Source organism: Arvicola amphibius, chromosome 7 (assembly GCF_903992535.2).
Source record: "Arvicola amphibius chromosome 7, mArvAmp1.2, whole genome shotgun sequence".
Classification (NCBI taxonomy): domain Eukaryota; kingdom Metazoa; phylum Chordata; class Mammalia; order Rodentia; family Cricetidae; genus Arvicola; species Arvicola amphibius.
The window spans coordinates 122,750,228-122,774,958 of record NC_052053.1 but is presented as its reverse complement, the minus strand read 5'-3'; the positions used below and the strand labels follow the sequence as shown (position 1 = coordinate 122,774,958).

The 24,731-nt window shown below is 37.1% G+C and overlaps 1 protein-coding gene across 3 annotated transcripts in view; it reads right to left on the bottom strand.

Moving 5' to 3' along the window:
* The window catches only part of Strn3 (striatin 3), an 86,792-nt gene that overhangs the window by 37,251 nt on the left and 24,810 nt on the right, over nt 1-24,731 (bottom strand). For all 3 annotated transcript variants that reach the window (XM_038337792.1, XM_038337793.1, XM_038337794.1), the window contains exons 2-7: nt 15,844-15,947; nt 15,416-15,489; nt 9,920-10,001; nt 5,416-5,589; nt 3,488-3,614; nt 1,883-2,024 (exon numbers count right to left, since the gene is read on the bottom strand). In XM_038337792.1, coding sequence (XP_038193720.1) covers nt 1,883-2,024; nt 3,488-3,614; nt 5,416-5,589; nt 9,920-10,001; nt 15,416-15,489; nt 15,844-15,947 — 703 coding nt within the window. The remainder of the gene's footprint in view (nt 1-1,882; nt 2,025-3,487; nt 3,615-5,415; nt 5,590-9,919; nt 10,002-15,415; nt 15,490-15,843; nt 15,948-24,731) is intronic.

The window sequence follows — 24,731 nt, the reverse complement described above, 5'->3', positions numbered from 1 at the left end:
GTCAAGTCTTTGAACAAAGGGCACCTGACCTTATTAAAGAAATAATCTCATTTCACACGAATTAAATTTCTGAGATGTTTGTCATTCAAACTAAAAGTTAAAATTCTAGCCACTTTAGATAAACAGAAATGGTTGTGTGTCAAGATTTAGCTAAACAGATGTTCAACAAACTCTTAAGTAAGTAGATTGATTATATGTATAAATATACATACTTAACCATGATTATCTCCAGAATATTGTAGGTGATTTCTAATTTTATAACTGACATTTTTCTAAAACGTTTGTTTGTTTGTTTGTTTATTTATCTATTGTGTATACAATATTCTGTTTGTGTGTATGACTGCAGGCCATAAAAGGGCAACAGACTTCATTGTGAGCCACCATATGGTTGCTGGGAATTGAACTCAGGACCTTTGTAAGAGCAGGCAATGCTCTTAACCTCTGAGCAATCTCTCCAGCCCCTAACTGACATTTATTTATGGTCCCTAAAATACATATACTATAAAATATCTGTATATAATTTCTACTTTTACATGACTGAAATTTTCAGGAAAAAGAACCAGTACTTTTAAAGTTGTAGGGAAACTATAGTCCAAGATTTAACAGGCTACATATAAATTTACATGTCTTTTCTTTTACTGTTTCTCCTATAAACAAATAATCTCCTAAAATACAGTCATTTCAAGAAAATACAAACATGTACAAAAGTCCAGATAGTAACTGTGGAGTCTATTATTTTCAATAAACATGCCCCTTCTATTTCTTCTCTGAAGTAAATCTAAAAATGGTATTTGAGCTATAAATGAGAGGATCCCTGAAGATGGGAGTTACAGGTGCCTGTCACCAACGAAAGTGCTAGGAACCAAACTCTGATCCTCAGAAAGACAAGTGCTCATAACCACTAAGTCATCCTGCTAGTCCAAATTTTAAAAAAATCATATGTTTTTCTTTTTCTACTTTTCATTTGTTGAGAACAGGGTTTCTCTGTATAGCCCTAGTTGTCCTGGAACTCCCAGGCTGGCCTTGAACTAAGCAACCTGCCTGCCTCTGCCTCCTTGGTATTGGGATTAAAGGCATGTGACACCATGGCCAGCCCAAGTGTGTTTTTCTAACACCACAGTGATTTAAAAACAACAAAACAAAACAAAACAACTAGTGATAAATATTTTTAGATGTATTAAACTAACCTCCACAAAAAGCTCTATAAATATACTTTGAGTTCTACCACCTACTAGATAACAGTAAACATGGGTTAGATGAACCCATTAATGGAAAAAAAAACACATTTTAAGCTATTACCTTGATATATTTGTTTTATAAGTATATAAATAGGGTTTTTAACTACTGATAGACCTTTCTTTTGATTATACATTGCTTACTATTAGCTTTAAATATCACTTTCAAAGTTTAGGCCCTCACATTTGTACACAGAATATTATAGGCAATAAGTTTAATACCCTCACTAAATCTTGCTCATTATTAGGGTTATAAGTCAGATTAATTTATTCCTACCTACCACTAAGACAGGTAACACCATATGGTCATATGAGGAAGTATGTTCTCATAAAGCTTTGATTACATAAAACTAAATGATGGGTATGAATAAAAATGAGTTCTTGTTTTTAAAAAAAATCTGTTAGAGGAGGAAAAAAAAATCAACAAAACATTCCAGATCAACTTCTGAAGTCAAAAGCCATCTACCGAAAATCTCAGTCACAAAATCTAATAGACTAGGACCAAATGCCTCAAATTACCAACACCAACTGCTCTCGAATCACCTGCTACCATACACTCAGACATACAGATCCCACACACAATGTTTAATAATAACCACCTAGAAAAGCTACATTTCCTCCCACCCAAGGTTTCTTTGTCCCCTTACCCCATTCTGTACCATCCCCTGAACTCCGTGCTTCGCCAGCCCCTTCACCATCTTCTGCAGTCACTAAAAAGTCGAATTCTTTCAGTGCTTCCTCGGTATCAGGATCATCAGTTAAGTCAGCAGCTAAACCTTCATTACCTATCTGTAAAGAGAAAATAAGCTAATAAGTACTACTTCTAATTCTTCATTTTAAAGAGGACCTTTAATATTTTCACTTCACAATATTTATAAATCTACTTTGAAATTATTCAGATCCACACTCGTATTTTTCCCACGATTCATAAATCTCAAACTATATCCTAGACAAACAGTTCAACATGCTGTATGAAGATCACTTGCAAAAAGTGACCCACATGATAAAGTGCTAGAAAAGATCTAAGTTTTAACCTCAAGAGTTTTCTTTAATTATAGTAAGTTCACAGATGATCCCTACTCATCATCTACTCACCCACATCCTGGTAAGTCTTAATTGGCTGAACACACTGCTAACTGTGTGCTATCATTCATGGCAGCATAGCATAACAACTTAAATTGGTTGTGCAACATATAATAAAAGCATCCTACCTCCTAGAACAAACAAAATCTCAGGTTTTTGAGGTGTCTCAGCGGGAAAAATGCTCGCTTAATGACCTGAGTTTTATACTCATAAACTACATAAAACTGGAAGGAAAAAACTAACTCCACAAAACTGTCCTAACTTCCTTGTGCTGTGGCAAATATGCAGATTATAACACACAGTAAGTTTAAAAAGTAAAACTTTTATGCATCCAACAAAGTACATCACACATATGAAAAGCTGAGAAAAGGTTCAAAGTTTTTGAGAAATAATTGCATTTTTTCTATATTATTGCAAAATCTCAAAGTGCCACAATTGAATTTACTTACTTTTCTTATTTTCTTAATCTTTTTGGGGGGGCGGGGGATAGACAGGGTATCAAGAAGACAAATGACTTCAAATTCATTATCTAGCTGAGGGCAGCCTTGAACTCTCTATCTTTCTGGCCTCGCCTCTTAAGTGCTGTACCACCACATCTAGTTTATGTGATATTTTAACCTACAACCTCGGGCCTCACTCTTTTTTATTTTTTTTAAAGACATACACACGAAATATTGAACACTACTTTGATGTTTACAAATGGGGATATTCTACTTTTGGTCCTGTAGAGCTAACTCTCCATTCACTACTAAAATACATTAAGTCCATTTCTTAGTATATTATCAAAAGTAAACTTTTGCTAACCCTTACCAAATAATCAGGATATCAACACATATTTACAATTCTTTTCAGTCTCTCACCCACATTGGGAGTATCTACACTGTTCATTGACCTCCCATGTGATAGCAAGATAAACTTCAGTGTGACTCCAAATTGTTATAGGATTGTAAGACTAAAAAGTATGCCACTTTGTTTTAAAAAGTTTCATAGGACTGGACAAATATTTGAAAAGCAGACCTTTTCTCAGCCATTTAGTGATTAATACATGAAATTATAATTCCTGCATCTGTATATAATGCAGAAGTAGCTGACAATATTAATGTTTCAAGGGACACCTAAAAAATTACTGTTCAAATTACTGTATACAGAAAATGACGTAAATCTCCTACTTTGTGCTTACTGATCCGAAGTCTCTCTTCTCCTTCCGGGACGCCCTCAATCATGTCACTTTCTTCTTCATCGCTGTCATCAGCAGTTTCTAAAAAATTGAATGTCTCAAGAACGTCACCAGATGGCCTGTAGAAAAAAAAGATGATTCCAACTACTTCAATTATTGACTCTAATATTTTTTCCTGCATGCTACTTTAATACTTTTCCTGATCTGGTGGTACTAGGAATTTAACCCAGGTGTCACACATGCTAGGCAAGTGTTCAATTGCTGAACCCTTCTAATTCCTAGTTTAAAACTACTTGAGGATAACTGTTGCAATTCAAACACCACCTAAATTTTTGTTGTTGTGAGACAGGGTATTACATAGTTCAGATTAGCCTCAACTCATTATGTAGATGAAAATAACTTTGAATTCCTGATCCTTCTATAAGGAGGCTTGGTCCACCACTGCTGGGTCAAAACAATCTAATTATAATATATTGCCTAAACTTTTTATTATGGAATAGTTTTTAAAAGATTATATATAATTAAAATAAGCATTGTTCTATATTTATTGAGCTCATCCAAAGCATTCTGTCTAAAAAATCTTAGGTAAATGCTACAAGAAAATAAAATCTGGGAACTGGAAATGGCTCAGGAGGTAAAAGTACAAGTAAGAGATCATTCAGGGGACCTGAGTTTGGCTCCCAGCATCCACACTGGATGTCTCCCAATAGTCAGAAATTCTAGCTCTTGGAGATATAATGCCTTCTTTGGGCATCTGTTTTACAAGTAAAGAGGCTCCCACCCACCCACCCACCCACACACACACACACACACACACACACACAAATTAAGACATTAAAAAGAAAAACAATCTACTAAGTTTAAACATTCAAACATGTTATTATTTCTCAAAAATACCAGAACAAGCAATTTAGCAATTTTTCATAACCTCTTATACTTTAGTCTAAATGTTTAAAGACTAAACAGTGAAACACAAAAGTTATTAAAGTTGTCCATATTTAAATTTATGAAACATATGTTCCATACCAATCTGAGGGGAGCAGAGGAAGCCTGTGTGGATGTGTGTAGCTGACATGAGCTGGCCAGGCTTGTTGTGATGTACACCCTTTGATCCCAGTGCTTGGGTAGCAGAGGCAGGAAGATCTGAGTAATAGGCTGGCCAGGGCTACCTAGAGAACCTTGTCTCAAAAAAACAGAATAATAAAGACACGAACAATGTCAAAGACCAAAGTCTCAATTCCACGGAGTGGCAAACCCCTTCCTGTGATCCAACTGCAAATGTTGACAGTGTGTATAGAAAATAGAAATGCATACAATAACTTTCTAACTCCCTACCGCAGATACTTATGGCCTGAAGAAAGCTCCCCTGAAGAGACTGCTCTGACCAAGATGAGCTAAATGTGTCTCCTTGATTCAGTTGCATACCATAAACCCCTGCTTCCTGGTTTAGTAGTATATATACTAAACACACTGAGCTTCCTGGGTGCTGTGCTTCTCCATCAGAGAGCCCAGGCAACCATGCCAGCTTTTCTGTGTGTAAGTATCCAATGTCTGTAATTTCTTCATACACCCACCACCCCAGTTAGGGTTCCGGGACCCAAAAAACACCAATCTGTTTTATCGATTTCCTATATATTAAAAAAAAGTATCTTTAATCTGTTAAAATAGTTTCAAGTATTTCAAAACTGCTCATATAGTAAGTAATAGCAATAATCTATTTTATCATTTTACTAAGACTAATTTGAGATCCTATATATACAAACAAAAAGGGGCTTTTATACAGTTATTTAACGTCTAACAGTAAGAACAACTCTAGAAAACATAGCTAAAAATGAGATTCACAATGAAAAGTCTCTGCTGTACCACTGGACTTTGTTGTCCCTAAGTTAAACAATGTTCATCTACAAATATAAATCTTACCTTTTGATTTCTTGTCCTTTTTGTTTAGAAGATTCACCACCATTCAGGATCTGTTCTAAATTCTTTGCTTCTACGGATCCATTTGGTTCTGAATTAGACAGTCCAAGTAATGACCTTACCCGCTGGGATCGTACATCTAATATTGTATCAGTGTATCCTACTTCTTGAAGATATCTATCAAGAGAAAATTAAAAATTAAAATTTAACATACTGGGGACTGAAGAAAAGGCTCAGCGGTTAAGAATTAAGAATACTGAGAAAGGAAAAAAAAAAAAGCCAGGTGGTGATGGTGTTCACCTTTAATCCCAGCACATGTGAGGCAAAGGCAGGCGAATCTCTGTGAGTTTGAAGTCAGCCTGGTCTACAGAGTAAGTTCCAGGACAGGCTCCAAAGCTAGAGAAACCCTGTTTCGAGAAGTTAAAAAGAATTAAGAATACTGACTACTCTTAACCAGAGGACCCAGGTTCAATTCCCAGCACCCACATGGCAGCTCACAACAGTCTTGAAGCTAGAGGGATGGCTTGGGGCTAAGAGCACTTGCTGTTCTTGTAGAGGATCTCAGTTCAGTTTCCTACACCTGCATCAGATGCCTCACAATCCACCTAGCTCTCCAATCCAGGGGATCTGACGCCCTCTACAGGCCTTAACAGGCACTGTATACATATAGTGTACATATAATCGGGCACACATACGTAAACATTTTATCAAAATTTATGTTTAAACACTCCTAGTAAACAACTAAAATAAATTTAGGTAAAGCTAAGAACAGGAAGAATGATTAGAATAGCAATAAAGTAAGAAAGCAAACAAATAAAATAGAAAAGAGAATAAACACAAGGAAAATAAGCAATATAAACTTTTTGATACACAAATAAATGCAATTAAATAAAAAGATTAAAGCGGGTATGGTGATTCACTCCTGAAATCCCAGCATTCAGGAGGCAAAGCAAGGAACAAAAATAAAGGCTACAGAAATAAACTATCCCCCAAAAGTGCAAAGTGCAGGACCAGGAATGCAAGGCAGCAAGCCTTGGGTACCATGCAACAATCTTGTTTCAAAACAGTTTGGCTGTGGGAAAGTTAAAAAAAAAAAAAAAAAAAAAAAAAAAAAAACTCCATGGAGATTAGCATTTGAAAGAAATAATGACTTCCTTACAGCCATGCCCACTCTTTACTTTAAACAATGCTACATGTGGTGGGCAATTCCTTTCCCTACCCCAGTGACGTGGGAGTCCCCTCTGTATGCTGTTAATACCATTGGTTAATAAAGAAACTGTCTTGGGCCTGCGCAGAGCAGTTAGAGGTAGGTGGGGAAAACTAAACTAAACTAAATGCTGGGAGAAAGGAGGAAGAGTCAGAGAGAAGCCATGTAGCCCCGCTGGAACTTTACTTTACCCGGTAAGCCACAGCCTCATGGCGATCCACAGATCAGTAAAAATGGGTAAATTAAGATGTAAGAGTTAGCCAGAGCTAATGGGCCAAGCAGTGATTTAATTAATAGTTTCTGTGTGATTATTTCAGGTCTAAGCTGCTGGGTGGCCGGGAAACAAACAAGCTGCCTCCTTACCACAACAGCCCGGTCTCTAAACTTTGGACTAAATGAACTGCCAAGTTCTTATACAACCTGGATAAAAATGACTGAGTCATTGCTGGATTAAGTTAGGCTATTTCGAACACTTCTGAGAAATGAGGGTTGAGGAAGCTATCACATGAAGGAAACAAGTAGATTTTCTTCAGAAATAGAGAATAAAACCAATAAAGAGAAGTAGATGACCAGACACGAGATTAAGACTGTATCCTGGGATTTTCTCTGCAAGTTCCCCGAAGTTACCTGACTTGACATGTATCATTGAGTGTTTCCTACAACTCTGCCAATTATTTTAGTCCCTTTTCTCATCAAAACTCTGTTCTTAGTCATTACAAGAACCTGAGGACCGGGTAACAATTAAGAAGCTTAAACATAATATAGGAAGAAAAGTAAAAAGTTAAAAGAGTTCTAATATTATACTCTTCACATTTTTAGTCAAGTGGAAGCAGAGGAACACTACTGAAAGGATACACACTATGCTGAGATGCGGTATGAGTTTTGAAGCCTCACTGAAGGCCATATAAATAGGTGTTGGGAGCCATGCGGCCTGGTTTTGGATCAGTATATAAGTGCTTGTGTAGGTCAATCAACGAGAGCCCATTTAAATGGTGAATAACACAGAAGTTCAAGTGAAGAAAAGAACACATGTAGACAATGGTGGCGCACGTCTTTAATCCCAGCACTCAGGAAGGGAGGCAAGCAGATTTCTGAGTTTGAGGCTAGCCTGGTCTACAGAGTGAGTTCCAGGATGGCCAGGACTATACAGAGAAACCTTGTTTGGAAAAACGGAACAAACACAAAACATGATTGCGCCAGATATTGGTGGTGCATGCCTTTAATACCAGCACTTGGGAGGCAGAGGCAGGCGGATCTCTGAGAGTTTGAGGCCAGCCTGGTCTACAGAGCAAGTGCCAGGACAGGTTCCAAAACTACAGAGAAGCCCTGCCTTGAGAAATCAAAACAAAACAAAACAAAAAAAAATGATTGCAATCCTGCTCAGACAGGAGTACAGTAGTTATAAGTGATAACAAAGGATCCAAATATACTCCAGGGCTATCAGCAGGATACAGATAGCAAAATTTCCAACTATAAAAAAGAGCCACTGTATAAAAAGACAATAAACAGGATTTGCCATACAGTTGTCTCTAGTATATCAATAAACAAGCATCAAAATGTTCCTCAAAAGTTTCACTAAAGTCTAGAGACATTTCTTGTACAGGTCCTAGGTTGATTTCCTAGCACTCACAGGGTGGGATCCAGTGCTCTCTTCTGGCTTTTAAAGGCAGCAGGCACGCACATGCGCGCGCGCGCGCGCGCACACACACACACACACACTGAATTATTTATATGTTATATATGTGGGTGTATATGTATATACACATGTATAGAGATGCAAAAATACTCATGCATAAAGTAAAATAAGTGTTAAAAAGAATTTCAACTAAGAAGAAAATTTGGTAGGCAATCCCTGAGGAGTTTCGAACAGTCAGTAGCAATTCTCTATACTCTCATACACTGACTATGAAGTTAGTGCTGTGTACCTTACATGAATGATGCTACAATACTTTTTTGATATCTAAGGGTATTTTTCCTACATGTATAAAAGTGTGCAGGAACACAGTTACTAGATGAAGATCACCAGTGGAAGGGTATCAAATCCCCCGTAACTGGAGTTATAGGCAGCTATGAGCTACCATGTGGGTGCTGAGATTTAAACCTGGGATCCTTTGCAAAAGCAGTCAGTGCTTTTAGATGCTGAGCCATCCCTACAGCCCAACTCAATACTTTAGTTCAACTTTAGTTTGGTGTAGGAGGTCCTTCTGTATTTGTGTTGTTTTCATTGGTTAATAAAGAAACTGCTTTGGGCCTGGTGATAGGGCAGAACTTACATAGGTGGGGAGACAACTGAATTCTGGGAGGAAGAAAGCAGAGTCTGAGAGACGCCATAGAGCTCCTGCCTGAGACGGACGCTGGTTAGAATCTTGCGGGTAAGCCACAGTCATGTAGCAATACACTGATTTAATAGAAGTGGGTTAAATCAAGACATAAGAGTTAGCCAATAAGAAGTTAGAGCTAATGGGCCAGGCAGTGTTTAAATGAATACAGTTTCTGTGTGATTGTTTCAGATGTAAACTAGCCAGGTGGCCAGGACAGAACAAAGGGCCCACGCTCCGTATAACATTAGTTCAGGCCTTCATCCAGTTTTTCAGATTTTTCAACCACATAAGAAAGAGAGAGAAGGGGCTAGAGAGATGGCTCAACAGTTAGGAGCACTGGCTGCTCTTCCAAAGGACTAGGGAGGCTCAGGGGAGCTCAATCCCCAGCACCCACATCAGAGCCCATAAATATCTGTAACTCCTGGGGATCTGACACCCTCTTACATGCAGGCAAAATCCCAGTGTATATCAAATAAATAAATAAATATCTTTAAAGAGAGACTGGGGAGAGAAAAGGGAGGAAGGAAGCTACCTTGAAGCTAGAGGAAAATAAGCTTTAATAATGGTTGAGTAGGTAAAGTTACCTACAGCCAAGCTTGATGACCTGAGTCATCCCTGTGACCCAAAAGTGAAAGGAGACAACAACTGCTGGAAGCTGCCCTCTGGTCTCCATACGCAGCTGTGGTGCACCCCAACACTGCACCCCCACATACATACAAATTTTGCTTCTTTATTTTTGTTTTTCGAAACAGAGTTTTCTGTGTAGCACCAGAGTTCCTGGATCTCACTTTGTAGATCAGGCCTGCCTCTGCCTCCTGAGTGCACTAAAGGCGTGCACCACCAATGCCCAGCACAAATAGATTTTTTAAAAGAAGCACTATGAAGAACATTCAGTAAATTGAAGCAAGTTTTTTACTTATAAACTGACTTGATATAAGCACTTTCATAACTTTTATTAAAAGTTGAAATTTTTACTCACTGTCTCAACAGCTGTCTGCCTTGCTTCCACGTTAGCTGGCTATTCTGAGGTGCTGTAGGAGCCTCCAAGTCTTTGGTTTCCTCTGGAAATTAAGGATGGGAAGTTTTGCATACATCATTTCAACTTATTATTACAGTGTTCAGTTTTTTCAGAAATAAATTTATACGTGAAAATATTTTATATAAGACAGAAAAAAGGTTAAAAGATCTATTACAGATTATTTCTTTAATGTTTGTACAGTAACTCCGCACTCTACCTGCTTTAAAAATCGAAAGACCTCAAATGTACTTTAGCAGGATTAAAAAATTAAAAGGGCTGAGCTTCAAAATAAACTGCTTTGTCAAATACCTTTAAGATTAAAAGTTTTATTATATAGGCTACTCAAAATCAACAATTATATACTGGGGAAATACATATGCATGTGTATGTTTATGTCTGTGTTTACACAGAGACATACTTCATTCTGAATTTGTATCAGTAGACATTAACCTCTCTACCACAGATTTTATTTTTTTAGAGAAATATTAAATCAAGGTTCCAATGGGGTTAAGAAAGCAGACTGCTGAACAGTATCTAACACAGAGCACTGTTCTGGGCACAGGGGGTGGGCAGAGCCTTTGCTTAGGCCCTAGATAATAGGTGCAGCCATAGAGGCGCCACTTCTTCTTGGAACATGCCAAGAAGTCTGCAGCTACCTCTTGGACCTCAGCTTCCAGGATGCCCAGCATATTCTCAACATCTCCAAACTGAATCCCAGACAGGTCCAAAACAAGTATAAACAAGTATAAGTGAATGACAAATCCAAGGGGAGCTCATTCTCCTTGTAGTCAAAAGATTTTCTGTAAAAAGGGACTCAGAACCCAAGTCCCAGACAGACATCCAAAAGCGAAGACTTGTCTCCTCACTCCACTGAGTCCTTGTAATTTATAGCTTAGTAATAAATATCTTTTATAAACAAAAACAGAAAGTGGGTTTATTACTACTTTGGGGACTTTTTGCTTGTTGACTAAGAGAGAGCCTTATTATGCTATATAGGCCAAGCTGGCATCAAATCGATTCTCCTAAACAGTGGGATTAAAAGGCATGTGTTCCAATACTCAGCTCAGAAAACAGTATATATGACAGGTAAAAGAGTCATTATTTTATTTAATAAAGTGTTTACATTTACAAAAGTGGGGGAGTCCCTAAATCCAATCCCTACCACTGAATTAAACATAGTAAACAGTATAATTTCAGTTGAGTTAAGCTTTAAAAAAAACTACCTCTACAGTAGAACCATTATCACCACAGAGATTCTCATTATCCAAATAAATGTACTATGAAGGGAAATGCTTGAAAAAATCCCCTAACTCATAATGAGATTATTAAAACTAATTCAATTATTACATTCCCAGACTCCTTAGGAGTCACTTAGTACCTACTGGTAATAATTACAGTATCTTTTGTAGCCACTTCTTCTCTAACCATAACAACTCATTATGTTCTTATTCTTCCTTCAAACACAAGTAATTCTCTAATTTCTAGAAGTAATTACTTAATTCTGATAGTCTCTCAACTTTTATTCTTCTCTGTATAACATTAAACAATACCAACTAGAGACAAAAACATCTTTAAAAATATGACTGTTCAAAATTACCGCTGGTAGTGGTGGTGCACACCTTGAATCCCAGCACTTGGGAGGCAGAGACAGACGAATCTCTATGAGTTCAAGGCCAGCCTAGTCTAAAGAGCAAGTGCCAGGACAGGCCCTGAAACTACAGAGAAACCCTGTCTTGGTGGGGAAAAAAAAAATCCAATCACTATTAGTTAACAACTATTAGTATTTGAATTTCTCATTCTGTATTTTCTACTTAAAAAAAAAATACATAACTAACAGGAGCCAATGCTCCAGAAAAACACATTAATATCACTTGAAAATAATTATATCAAGTTGGGGATATATTATAGTGATGGAATACTTAGGGTAGAATGCTAGGTTTGATTCCTACCATCACCAATACAAAAAAAAATACAGTATTTTACACAATGTATTATCTATTTAAACAGCCCACTCATATTGAAATGAATTTTTATTATTCCACTATGGCAATTATAAACTTTGAAGTATATCATAAGCATACATCTTAATGGATTTCTGAACAAACAATCAGTACCTAGCTCAACAAACACCAGCATCCCTAGAAACTCTGTCCCTCCAATCATTTACTAGCTATTCTAAGACAGTACTAACACTACCTCAATCGTTAAAACTTAACTTGTGAATGGCAGAAATGATTTCTAACAATTTTCAATTTTATAAACTTGACACCCATGGTGTTAAGTTTAGCTATAGTTACTTTTTTTTATTTTATTGCTAAATAGCATTTTGCCTGCTAATATATCATGTTTATCCATTTTAGTGCTGATAGACATTCTAGCTGCTTCTAGATTTTCACTATACTTACACTAAGGGCATTCTATATAAGCTGTAATAACCACATATCTTCATTTTAAGTGATGGAATTATCAAGATATTAGGTATATGTGCTATGTTCTCCTAATTGAGACAAAGCAGCTACTTACTTGCCACTCCCCCATCAATAAGTACAGACTCTGCTAATTCCACAGGTCCGTCAACTCTTGACACTCCTTTTCATTCCGGTAAAGGTCAAATTCTTGTCACTGAAGTTTTGCCTACACTTCTTTAATTATAACGGTATCATTTCTCATCTTCTAGTCATAAAATGCCCTCTATCATGAGGTACATCCACTTTCCTTTTCTTTCTCACTTTTGTTTTTTGAGACAGAATCTCTGACTGTAGCACTTGCTGTCCTGGAATTCCAATTACGTAGACCAGGCTGACCTAAACACAAAGAATGAGTGCTAGGATTAAAGGCCTGTGCCTTTTGCCCACTTTTCTATTGAACTGTCTATTTTCCAAACAAGAAAATCATTTACATATTTGAATATAATCTCTTCCAAATTAGTTTCTTCAACATCTGTCAAATCAGTATTTTACATGTTTTCTTTTCTACATTGATTTAAAGGAGTTTATAAAGCCAGTGATACTTCATTTAATATTTATCTATAAATATACTTTGATAATTTTATACTTAGTATGGTATTTGCTTACTTTGTTTTTGTTTTCTATTCAACATTCTGATAATTTTCTGTATGAGCAAAACATTTTATTATGTTTCATGTAAGTAAAATTATTTTACTTACATATATTATAGACAAAAAGATACTTGTCTGAGCATAATTTCAGTTATGGGCAGGAGGAACTTATATGCTAATGATCTTGTTTTATACAAACTATCACAATAAAATAAACTAATATAACAAACTCTACTCCAGGAACAACAACCAAAAACAAGCAATAGACTAACTGCTCTTCTTCTGAAAAAAAAATTTATTGTTTTTCCTGTATATGTTTTGAGCCTTATTTGCTACTGCAGCCCTATGGTAATTATGAGTAGTAAATATGTACAAAGATCTATCTACCTTCCAATCTTAATTTTTTTTTAAGACAGGGACGTACTAGCTAATGATTTTGAGCTCCGATTCTTTGACCTCCATCCTGTGCTGATGGGATTATAATCAGACACTACCATTCCCAGTTCTTATTCTTACTTCTCTATGGAGAATATGATAAGTATTTTTCAGAATCAGATTGAGTCTATAGACCCACTCAAGAACATGAATGCCACTTTGATCTCAATTTATGACAACTGGAAGATAAAATAAAAGGTTCTCGCCCGGCGGTGGTGGTGCACACCTTTAATCCCAGCACTCGGAAGGCAGAGTCAGATTTCTGTTGAGTTCTAGGCCAGTTCAATCTAGTTCCAAGACAAGTGCCAAAGCTACAAAGAAACCCTGTCTCAAAAAACCAAACAAACAAATAGTCCTGCTGCTAAAAGTCAAAGCAGGGATGACCCAAAAATAATCAGTTCAGGTGGGATTTATGCTCTGCTTCTGTCAAACCCATAGTACTTATTATTGAACCAAACTCCAACTGGTATTTTTAAAAATTTACTGATACCTACAAACATTTATGTAAGTTTTATTTTTTCATCATACATATGACTTTAAGAGCAAAAAAAAAAAAAAACCCACCACTATAAGGAAAAAAATTTCACATCAAAATAAAGAAAAATTGCCTTAGGAGCAAGCTACTAAAACCATCACAGGCTACAATTTGACTGCACTGTCCATGATTCCAGCACTCTGCAGGTGAACAGAGAAGGATTAGATATTCCAAGTCATCCACCGATATCTATGGAGTTGAAGAAAAGCCTGGGATACACAAACTGTGTCTTAAAATAAGGGGAAAAAATTGAGGTAACCAAGTCCCAGATACTCAAGAAATAAAAAATTGTTAATGACTCCCAAAGTCTGCTCATGTTAAAAATGGTCCTCTTTCTTTTAGACTCTATGCCATTAGATGGACTCCTAAAACTAAACTTTTCTGTATCAGTCGGCTCTAAGCTACATATTTATCAACTATTACTCTCATATTTACTACTTAATAAAGAAGAAAGAAAACTGGAGACAATTTTCCTACACTCAATTTTATCTAGCTGACTATAAATTCCAAATCCAATCAAATTTCTAGTATCTTAGAACTACAATGAGCTATTATCTCCTGATAATAGGATATTTTAAGTATTAAAAATTAAACTGGAGTTGGTGCTTGCTGCTAAATCAAACAACCTGAGCCAGATTCACCCAAAACCCACAAAGTTCAGAATTCCCAAAATTGATCCTCTGACCTCCTACTACACATACAAAATATATAAATAGAAGAAAAAAAAAAAACCAAGGAAGGGGGCTGCTCATCATAAGGCCCTAGCTGGCCTGGAGCTCACTACACAGACCAGGCTGGCATTCAACTTAGAGATCTGCCTACCTCTGCCTCCAGTGTAACAGGATTCTTAGCATGTACCACCACACCTAGCCAAATATAAACAAATATATATATATGTCTATGCACATTAAGATCACACAAGGGACAAAAATTGCTTACAGGTAGAAAAACAATTACTTTAGCATGTTTTGATTTTAATTACTAGCAAAAATGTGTCTACAATTTTATATAGGTTTCACTTTAGAGAGAACTGGATAAGTAACCTCGGGATTGAGAAGCAAATGAAACAAAATTTTATTTGTTTAGTATTTTCGCCAGGGGCTGGAGAGATTCCATATCGCTCTTGCAGAGGACTCAAGTTCAGTTCCGAGAACCCACACTGGGTTACTCACAACTGCCTTCAACATCACCTCCAGACCAATTTGATGCCCTCTTCTGTGCTCTATGGACACAAATACACATGTGTACATACATGTATGCTCATATACACATGTACATCATTTTAAAATAATAAAAATACATCTTTAAAAATCTTTTCATCAAATTTCACTTAATAATAATCATTCATCTAATGCTATAAATAAAATTAGAATAAAGCATATGTCTGTTACATAAAAATGAGGTGATTTTTTTTAAAAGTAACATTTACCTGATTCAAAGGTTGGCATTTTCAAATCACCTTGGTTCAGTTCTGTGCCATATTTTAATTTGTGATACTTTGCCCTGCAAATTTAACAATTGGTAAGAGAAAAATTATTTTTTTACAACAGAGTACTAATACTTTACTCTAATAACAAAGCAATGTGCCCTTTTTAAAGTTTTTTGCTAAAAACACTAAAATGTACTATTAAAGAAGAAAAATTACCCAAGTAACAAATATACATATGTGAAAAGATAAAGTTTTCCTGATCTTTAGAGACAGAAAAAAAATCCAAAATATATTAATTCTACTTCTCACTTCTTTTCCCGTACACAAATTAAGTAAATTAAGATGTGAAAAAGCTTTACTAAAGTGTACAATGATGTAAAGACAACACTGCTCTGTTCTAGTCACATTAAGAAATAAAATATACATACCTTTCTTGTTTTAATGCATACTCTAACATTTTTATTCTTCTCACTAAATCCTTCTTCAAATTCTCTTGACCTTTTCTTTCTCCTTGTAAAAATGCAATCCGTGCCTAAAAATATTAAGGTGCATTTATTTCATTTTTCCTTAACCAATAAAGAGAACCAAAATAGGAAAAACAATAAAAGCAACTGCAACATTTTTATGCATGACCTCAAGACTTGAAATTCATAGAAATGACTTTCCATTAGATAGCATTATCCTCTTGAAAATAAAGAGTCATAAATGGGCCATTTCTTTATAATTCTTAAGGGTCTCTAATAACAGAGATATACATACATACACACATAAATACATATACAATAAACCTTTATAAAAATAAAATTTACAAAGGATTTCAGTTTTCAGAACAGTTCTGACACTGGGAAGAAAAAAAGATACTAAATGTATTGGTTGGGACTTCGTCACCTTGACAAAGCTAGAGGCATTTGTGAAGTGGAACCTCAGCTGAGTAAATGCCTCCATCAGAGAGTCTATAGGCAAGCCTGCAGGGCATTTTCTTCATAATGATAAACGTGGGAGGACCCAGCCCACTGTGAGTGGTTCCAGCCCTGGGCAGGTGGCCAGTCCTGTGGTGTCCAAGAAAGCAAACTGAGAAAGACGGGGAGCAAGCCATAAATCAGCATTCCTCTGTGGCTTCTGCTTTAGGTTTCTGCCACTCATCTCAGTGATGAATTGTGACCCTGAGAGTTGTTAGATAAATAAACACTTTCCTCCCCAAATTGCTTTTTATCATGATGTTCCATCACAGCAACAGAAACCCTAAGACAGAGAAAATGGTACTAGCAGTGGAGTACTGCTGTGACAGACCTGACCATGTTTTGAAGAGAGTTGTGGAAAGTTCTTGCCCAAAGGGGCAAGAAAATTGAGTGTTCAGAGCTTAATACGCTATTATGAGAACTTAGAAAGATGAAAGCAGTGCAGACGATGGAGGCAAGGCCTGACTTGTCAAGTTTCAGAGACAAGTTTGAGTCCCTTAAAGGCTCTATCAGGACCATTTAATATTTTGAATTAAGAACCTGGGTTCTGGCCAGGCATGATGACACAAATCTTTAATCCTAGCACTTGGAAAGCAGGTGGATGGATCTCTGAGTTCCAGGCCAGCGTAGTCTACATAGTGAGTTCTGAACAGCTATGTAAAGAAGCTATCTCAAAAAGAAAAAAATCTTGCCGGGCGGTGGTGGCGCACACCTTTAATCCCAGCACTCGGGAGGCAGAGGCAGGTGGATCTCTGTGAGTTCGAAGCCAGCTTGGTCTACAAGAGCTAGTTCCAGGACAGGCTCCAAAGACACAGAGAAACCCTGTCTCGAAAAACCAAAAAAAAAAAAAATCTTTTCAGGTGGTAGTGGTGGCATACTCCTTTAAACCCATTACTTGGGGAGAGGGGGACAGAGGCAGGAGGATCTCTGTTAGTTAGAGGTCAGCCTGGCCTACAGAGCAAGTTCCAGGACAGCCAGGGATACATGGAAAAACCCTGTCTTGAAAACCAAAAAGAAAGAGAAAAAAATGGAATCTGGGTTCTGGTTTGCTGAGGCTGAAAAATAAGCTATGATTAAAAATCAACCAGCATCACTGAGTCGAAATCTCTGAGATATGTTTCCTCAAGTCAGCACACAAGTTACAGAGCAAGAGAGAAACAAAGCTTAGTACTGTGGAAGAGTCAGTCTCCCAGGTGGTAATGGTTTTAAAGGTATAAAGGAGTCATGAAGTACAGCTGAGGCTTGAAGAGCTACTAGTGATGGTGCAGCCTCAGTTGCAGAAGAAGTCCTAGGATTGAAGGGGTCATGGGGGGAAGCTGAGGCTCTGGCACCATGTGGCAAGTCAAAGTCCCTGAAGAGAGGTCAGGAGAAGATATGGCTGAAGGTGCAGCAGAGATCCCAGAAGTTTGGAGACACCAGCACCAGGGGATGATCAAAGACAGTGGTGGGGTGGAGCACTGAATCTCGAATACAAGTTGTGTGCTGTAAAGGGCAAAGCCCAAGAAGGAGAGCTACCCAATCTTTCTGTAGCCCCAAATATCAGGAGTCCCCCAGTGTCTAACACTGTTGGACTTCGGTTTTGCTTTAATTTGTCTGTGCCTGTGCCCTGGTTCTTCCCTCTTAAAATAAGAAAATATATAATTTATGTTTTATTTTACAGGAAGACAGTTGATAGATTTGGGGATTTAAAGACAGATATAACAATCAAAAGGAATTAAAACACATACCCAGATAAAAGAAAAATAAAACCTAAAAAGACAGAAGACACTAATCAATACAGGGACAGAAAAATGTTCCAATAAAACTAAATAAAAAGCCCACAAACTAAGAACAAAAACTATATAGTTTACAAAAGATGGTAGCACAAAACACTAGGGATGAAAATAATTGCTATAAAGGTGCTTAACAGGGGGTAGAAGAGGTGGCGCATCAGTTAACAAACAGCATTTGCTGCTCTTGCAGAGGACCAAGGTTCAATTCTCAGCACCCCCATGGCACCTAACTCTAGTTCCAGAGGATCTGGGCTCCATGGGCACCTGTATTCACACGGGGCACACAAGTAAAAATAATGAAATTTTTAAAAGATATAAAATGGGAGTCAGAAAAATGACTCAGCTGATAAAAGCACTAGCTGCCAAGTGATTCTGATCCTGAGTTTGATCCCTGGTACTCCTATAGCAGCAGAGAGCTGACTCATAAGCTGTCCTCTGTTCTCCATATGCGCGCGCGCACACGCACACGCGCACGCGCACAGACACAAAAAGACAGGTGCAGGCACACACACTAAATAAAATATATAAAGCCTAAATAGCCGGGCGGTGGTGGCGCACGCCTTTAATCCCATTACTCGGGAGGCAGAGGCAGGCGGATCTCTGTGAGTTCGAGACCAGCCTGGTCTACAAGAGCTAGTTCCAGGACAGGCTCCAAAGCCACAGAGAAACCCTGTCTCGAAAAACCAAAAAAAAAAAAAAAAAAAAAAAAAAAAAAAAAAAAAAAAAGGCGTGTACCACCGTCTCCCCCCCCCCCCCCCACGTTATTGACATTTTTAAGTGTTAAAGTCTTGTTGCATGTACACGGGATGTGTTCATATCCTAGTTTTTTTCATCAGTTTTTCACATCCTTGGTTAATTCCTAAATATTTTATCCTTTAAAAAATACTTTGTGTGTGTATGAGTGTTAATGTGTGTGTGGGTGCCTAACGACACGTGCATGTTCCAGCATACAGAGGCCCGAGGTTGAAATTGGGAGTTTTCCTCAAGTGGCTCTCCTCCAGGTTCATCGAAGCAGGGTCTTTCAGTTGAACCCAGAGTTAGCTTGTTCAGGGGACTCTTCTGTCTCTGCTTCTGTCGATGCTAGAGTTACAGACAGGTGGCCAGCACCAGCCCAGCTTTTATTTAGGCTTTAATCCCAGCACTTGGGAGTCAGAGGCAGGCGGATCTCTGTGAGTCCGAGGCCAGCCTGGTCTACAAGAGCTAGTTCCAGGACAGGATCCAAAGCTACAGAGAAACCCTGTCTCGAAAAACCAAACCAAAAAAGTCAATACCACCCAAAATGATCTATAATTACATTTATGTACCTTATGTATATACAGTTTTGTAACTTTTTCTTTTATTTCTTTGAAGGCTCTATCTATCTATCTACACACACACACACACACACACACACACACACACACACACACACACATTCCTGCCTGGTCTAGAACTCTCTATCTAGACCTGACTGGCCTCAAACTCAGGGTGCTTAGATTTTGAAAGGTGTACACCACCAGGCCCAGCCTTGTATAGTTTATAACTCTTAAAGGCATGAGGGTTTTGAGCTTAGCTGGCCTGAACCACATGTTGAATTTCAGGTTTCCTAAAGCTAAGTGCCAAGACCTATCTCAACCAGCTAAAAGTGGGGAGGGCATCTTACAATGGAATGGTGTGGCTGCTTCAATGAAGGTAGGGCTTCCCATGCCTTTCTACCTGAATGCTAGGCAAGTATTCCACTAAACTACATCCAAAAGGAAAACATTTGAGTACCAGGAAAGTCAATTTTTAAAAAATTTCTGAAGTCAATTGAAGTTTTTAACTACTCTGTTCTAAAAAGTATAAAGGTAAGACAGATATAGTGGTGCATGACTTATAATTCCAGAATTGAGCTTAAGACCAGCCTGATTCACACAGAATTCACAGATAGCTAGGGCTACATAGAAATATGCTGTCTCAAACAAGCAAGCAAACAAACAAAAAAAGTAAAAAGGGAAGTGGCTAACTTGCAGTTTATTATCAAACATATTACTAAAGCAAAAGCTTACAAATTTGTTTTTACCTATCCAGTTTTTAGCTGGTAACTCAGTATAACCCAACCTTGTTGCTGATTTTCAATATCTGGAACCATATTTTACACATCTCCTCAATTTATTTCACATGAAACATCTGATTATCATAGAATTATTTAGTATTCGCTGATGTTTGACAACAACCACTAGGGGTCACCAGCACTAAGCTTTCAATATTGATTCAAGCAGCATTAGTCTAAACTTGATTCACAATTATTTGTCTCCCTTTCCACGTGCCCTTTACTAAAACAAGGTTCAGTTATAATTTCAGGATATTCAAGTGACACAGTGACATATAAAGCAGGTAATCTATACACACAGTATATGTCCATATATATTATGAATATCATACAAGGGCTGAAAAAATGGTTCAATGGCTAAGAGTTTTGTCGTGCAACTGTGAAAATTAGAGTTCAAACCGCGCTGTGGTGGCGCACGCCTTTATCTCAGCACTCGGGAGGCAGAGGCAGGTGGATCTCTGTGAGTTCGAGGACAACCTGGTCTACAAGAGCTAGTTCCAGGACAGGCTCCAAAGTTACAGAGAAACCCTGTCTCGAAAAACAAAAACAAAAACAACAAAAAAAGGAAACTAGAGTTCAAATCTAATTCCCATGTTACAAGTCAGGCAGCTTGTGCGTTCCTGTAATCCCAGCTCCAAGGGAGGTGCAGAGACAGGAAGATTACTGGGACTTGCTGGTTTTCAGCCTAGCTGAGAAAACCCAAGGTTTCAGAAAAGACTCTGCCTCGAGGAATAGGTGGAGAGAGAGGAGGACACCTGACACCCTCTTCTGACATCTGAATGTACACACACATGGGTGCATACACATACAATAAATAATCATACAAATGATTCAACACTTAGGCTGGTTGTGCTGGTACATATCAGTAAGATATGCTGAAGAGGTTAGATGACCTACAGGAGAGTTGCTAGGTCAAGGCCAGCCTGGGTTACACACTTACACTTACACACACACACACACACACACACACACACACACACAGAGAGAGAGAGAGAGAGAGAGACAGAGACAGAGACAGAGACATAGAGAGAGATGCTTTAATTAGAAGGTTCACAATTGAGTTGAGATGTTTTCTAAAAACCACACAAAAATTATTTATCCTGTAATTCAGTGTATTGAGGAAAAACATAAAACTTTGTATAATCAATCACCGTGTAATAAAACTCAGTGTCCAACTCAAAAGGTGGGTACTCTATTTTTACCTGTATAAAAAAAATGTGAACAAAATCTTGCATGCAGTAGTTACAAAATTTATTTTCCAATGTTATTAATGGGAAAGAATTCTGGGGGAAAAGAGAACCATTAAGAAAAGACATAGAAAAGCAAGTAAAACTTGAATCTATTTTTTTAACCCTTCTATTTACATCAGGGTTTATAAGCAGGCAGATCTCTGTGAGTTAGAGGTCAGCCTGGTCTACAAAGTGAATTCCAGGACAGCAAGGGCTACACAGAGAAACCCTGACTTAAAAAACAAAAATAAATAAATAAACGAATAAACAAAGAATGTTTATTCAAAATGAATAATCAAAACATCAAAGTAACATCAGACCCAAAATTCCAACTTCATTTTACATGACTATAGCTAGTTGAAGAATGGATTCTTTCTCTTTTTGAGGCAGGATTTTCACTCTTGTAGCCCTGGCTGTTCTCAAATAAGGCAACAGAGTAAAAATATATTCACTCTGCCTAGTCATTCCTCAGCAGGCTAAGACAAAGTATCCTGAGTTCAAGGCCAGTCTAGGATATATGACTCCAACAAACATACACACAAAAGGAGAGATTAACTTCACTTATAATAGAAACAAGATTACAAATAATACTAATTCTATAATCAAAATAACATTAATTATTCTTCCTCTCAAAATTCAAAGATCACTTAATAATCAACAATTAAAGTAATAATTTACCAAGCAAGATACCTAAAATACAAATCTGATACTCTGAATGTGATAAAAGGCATTAAACTATGTAATACGACTTTTACTATTATTTTGGTTATGCCCTCCCCCTAAAGACCCTAGAGCCAGGTCTTCTAAAAGTGTTCTAAAAATGATAAGGTATTCTAAAAATGATAAATGCATATTCCACATATAATATTAAATAACATTTTGTTTAATGCAAATTGTGACAGTAACACAAACATGCACATGCATTTTTTTTTTAAAAAGTGTGTATTTATTACATGTGACTAAAATTATAAGTAGCCTTGTCACTTCAGGTAAGGCTTGTCCCTACATGCTTAACAAAAAAAATCTTATAAATTTCCTAATTTTTAAAATTGATAATAAAGTAATAACCATCTACAGTATTTGTTAAACATGTATGAGTGTCTTAGCTCATTTATGTCTTACAAATAAACCTGTGAGCTGGTGTTATTTTCTCCACTTTCTCTACAGAAGAGTTAAGGGAAGTGCACAGTTATTAACGGATGTTCTCTTGCTCTTCCCAAGAGAAACAGTGGAAGCACTAAGACTTGAATCTAGGCAACCAGCTAGAAAATTAAGAGTTGAGAATCTCAATTACACTCACATTTAAGAGTCAATATTAACTTAACTTCTGAATTAGAATTTTTAACATTAGTTTTGTGTGTACATGGGGATGGGGACTATGCACACCACTGTGTACATGTGAAGGTCAGAAGACAACTTGTGAGACTTTGTTCTCTCCTTCCACTACGTGGGTTTCAAATATGCAACTCATACTACCTGCCTTGGCACCTCTACCTGCTAAGCCACCTTGCCGATCCTGAATCAGAATTTTAATGTTAACAAGGTCTAGACCAGTGTCACAAAACTACCTGAATTAGCAAGTAGAATAAAAAAAAAAAAATCCCAGTTCAATATCAGATCAAAAATACTGGAATCAAATCCTTGTTTCACCATTACTTAGATGAATACCATCAGAAATAAGTTCAAACAAGGTATGAATTTTCTATCTTTTGTTCATTGGTATAGTATTATCCAAAACAATGCTTGGCAGATATCTGTAGAGGTGTTTGTGTTCATACATGTTGTGTACACAGGTCAGAAGACAACAGTGGATTTCCTGCAGTTCCAGATAAGGTGATTTTTAGCTGCTCAATGAGACAGCTGAGAATTGAACTTGGGTCCCCCGAACCATTTAGCCATCCCTCTAGTTCTCTTTTTTTGTTGTATGATTTGTTTTTATTTTAATAAGACAGGACCTTAAGAGCCCAAGCTGGCTTCAAACTCAATGTGTAGCTGAGGATGACCTTAAACTTCCTATTATGCCTCTACCTCTCAAATGCTAGGATTGCAGATGTGTACCAACATGTCCAGTCTTATGTGGTACAGAGGAGAGAGTCATGCATGCTAAACAAGTCAGTACTCTATCAATTGAGTTATATCCTAGAAGAAAATTTTTTTCTTGTTGAATGCTATAAATTACAGTTTTCTATTTTCCCAATTGCAAAATACAGGAATAATGTTACATATACAATTTACTTTATATATTTTAAGTTTATGAATTTATTTCTATGTATATGGGTGTTTTGTCCAAAGAGATCAAGAGGGTGTGAGAATCCCCTAGGAATTAAATGTGAGTCCGCCGGAAAAGCAGCCAGTACTCTTAACCATTGAGCTGTCTGTCTCTCCAGCCCACGTGGACAATGATTTATACAATCTTAGCCTAGAAGTACTTACTTTTGATATTCTACTTTAAAATAAGGCAAAGTTGCTTTATATAATTAAAGGGGAATTCATTTGGTCCAAATAAATATGTTTGTGATTTCAGAGGCTTTACTACTCACATACTAACTTAGAACACTAATGATCAAAATCAAGAACATATTTAAAATAATTGAGAATCTGAATATGAATAAGATTAAAGAACTGTAAATTCTAGGAGTCAGGTATTTCTACTTGTGCTACAGTATACAAAATTCAATCAACATTTATTCATGTGAACAATTTTAAAATTTCCAAGGAGGTTTAAAAAAATGAACACAGTCTCTCTACTTAACCTTAAGAAAGTCAATGAAGAATTAAGTGGGCCATGGTGTACCCTGTCATCACACTAGGGAGGATGAGACATGAGGCTGCCAGAAGTATGAAATCTAAACTAAATAGTACCAAGCTAGCCAGAGCTAGAAATCCTGCAAAAGTGTCTCTCACTTGACAACCAATCACAACTACAGGTATTTCAAGATACCTAGGCTTTAAGTGCCTAAAATTCCATGACCTCTTTCCACCTAGAATGTCAAAAAAAGTTTAAGTTTACTCCTCAAAAAAAAAAAAATTTAAAACTTAATAAAATCACCGTCTTAATTACTTTTCTATTGCTGTGATATGACACCATGACCAAGGCAACTTATTAAACAAAGTATTAATTCACACTTATGGTTTCAGAGGGTTGGAGAACATAAGGGAGCAAAGGAATGGGAGCAGGAACAGCTGAAAGCTTACATTTTGAACCGAAAGTAGGGAGCACACTGGCGAGTCTTTTAAAACCTCGAAGCCTAACTAACCCACAAGGCCATGTCCACTAATCCTTCC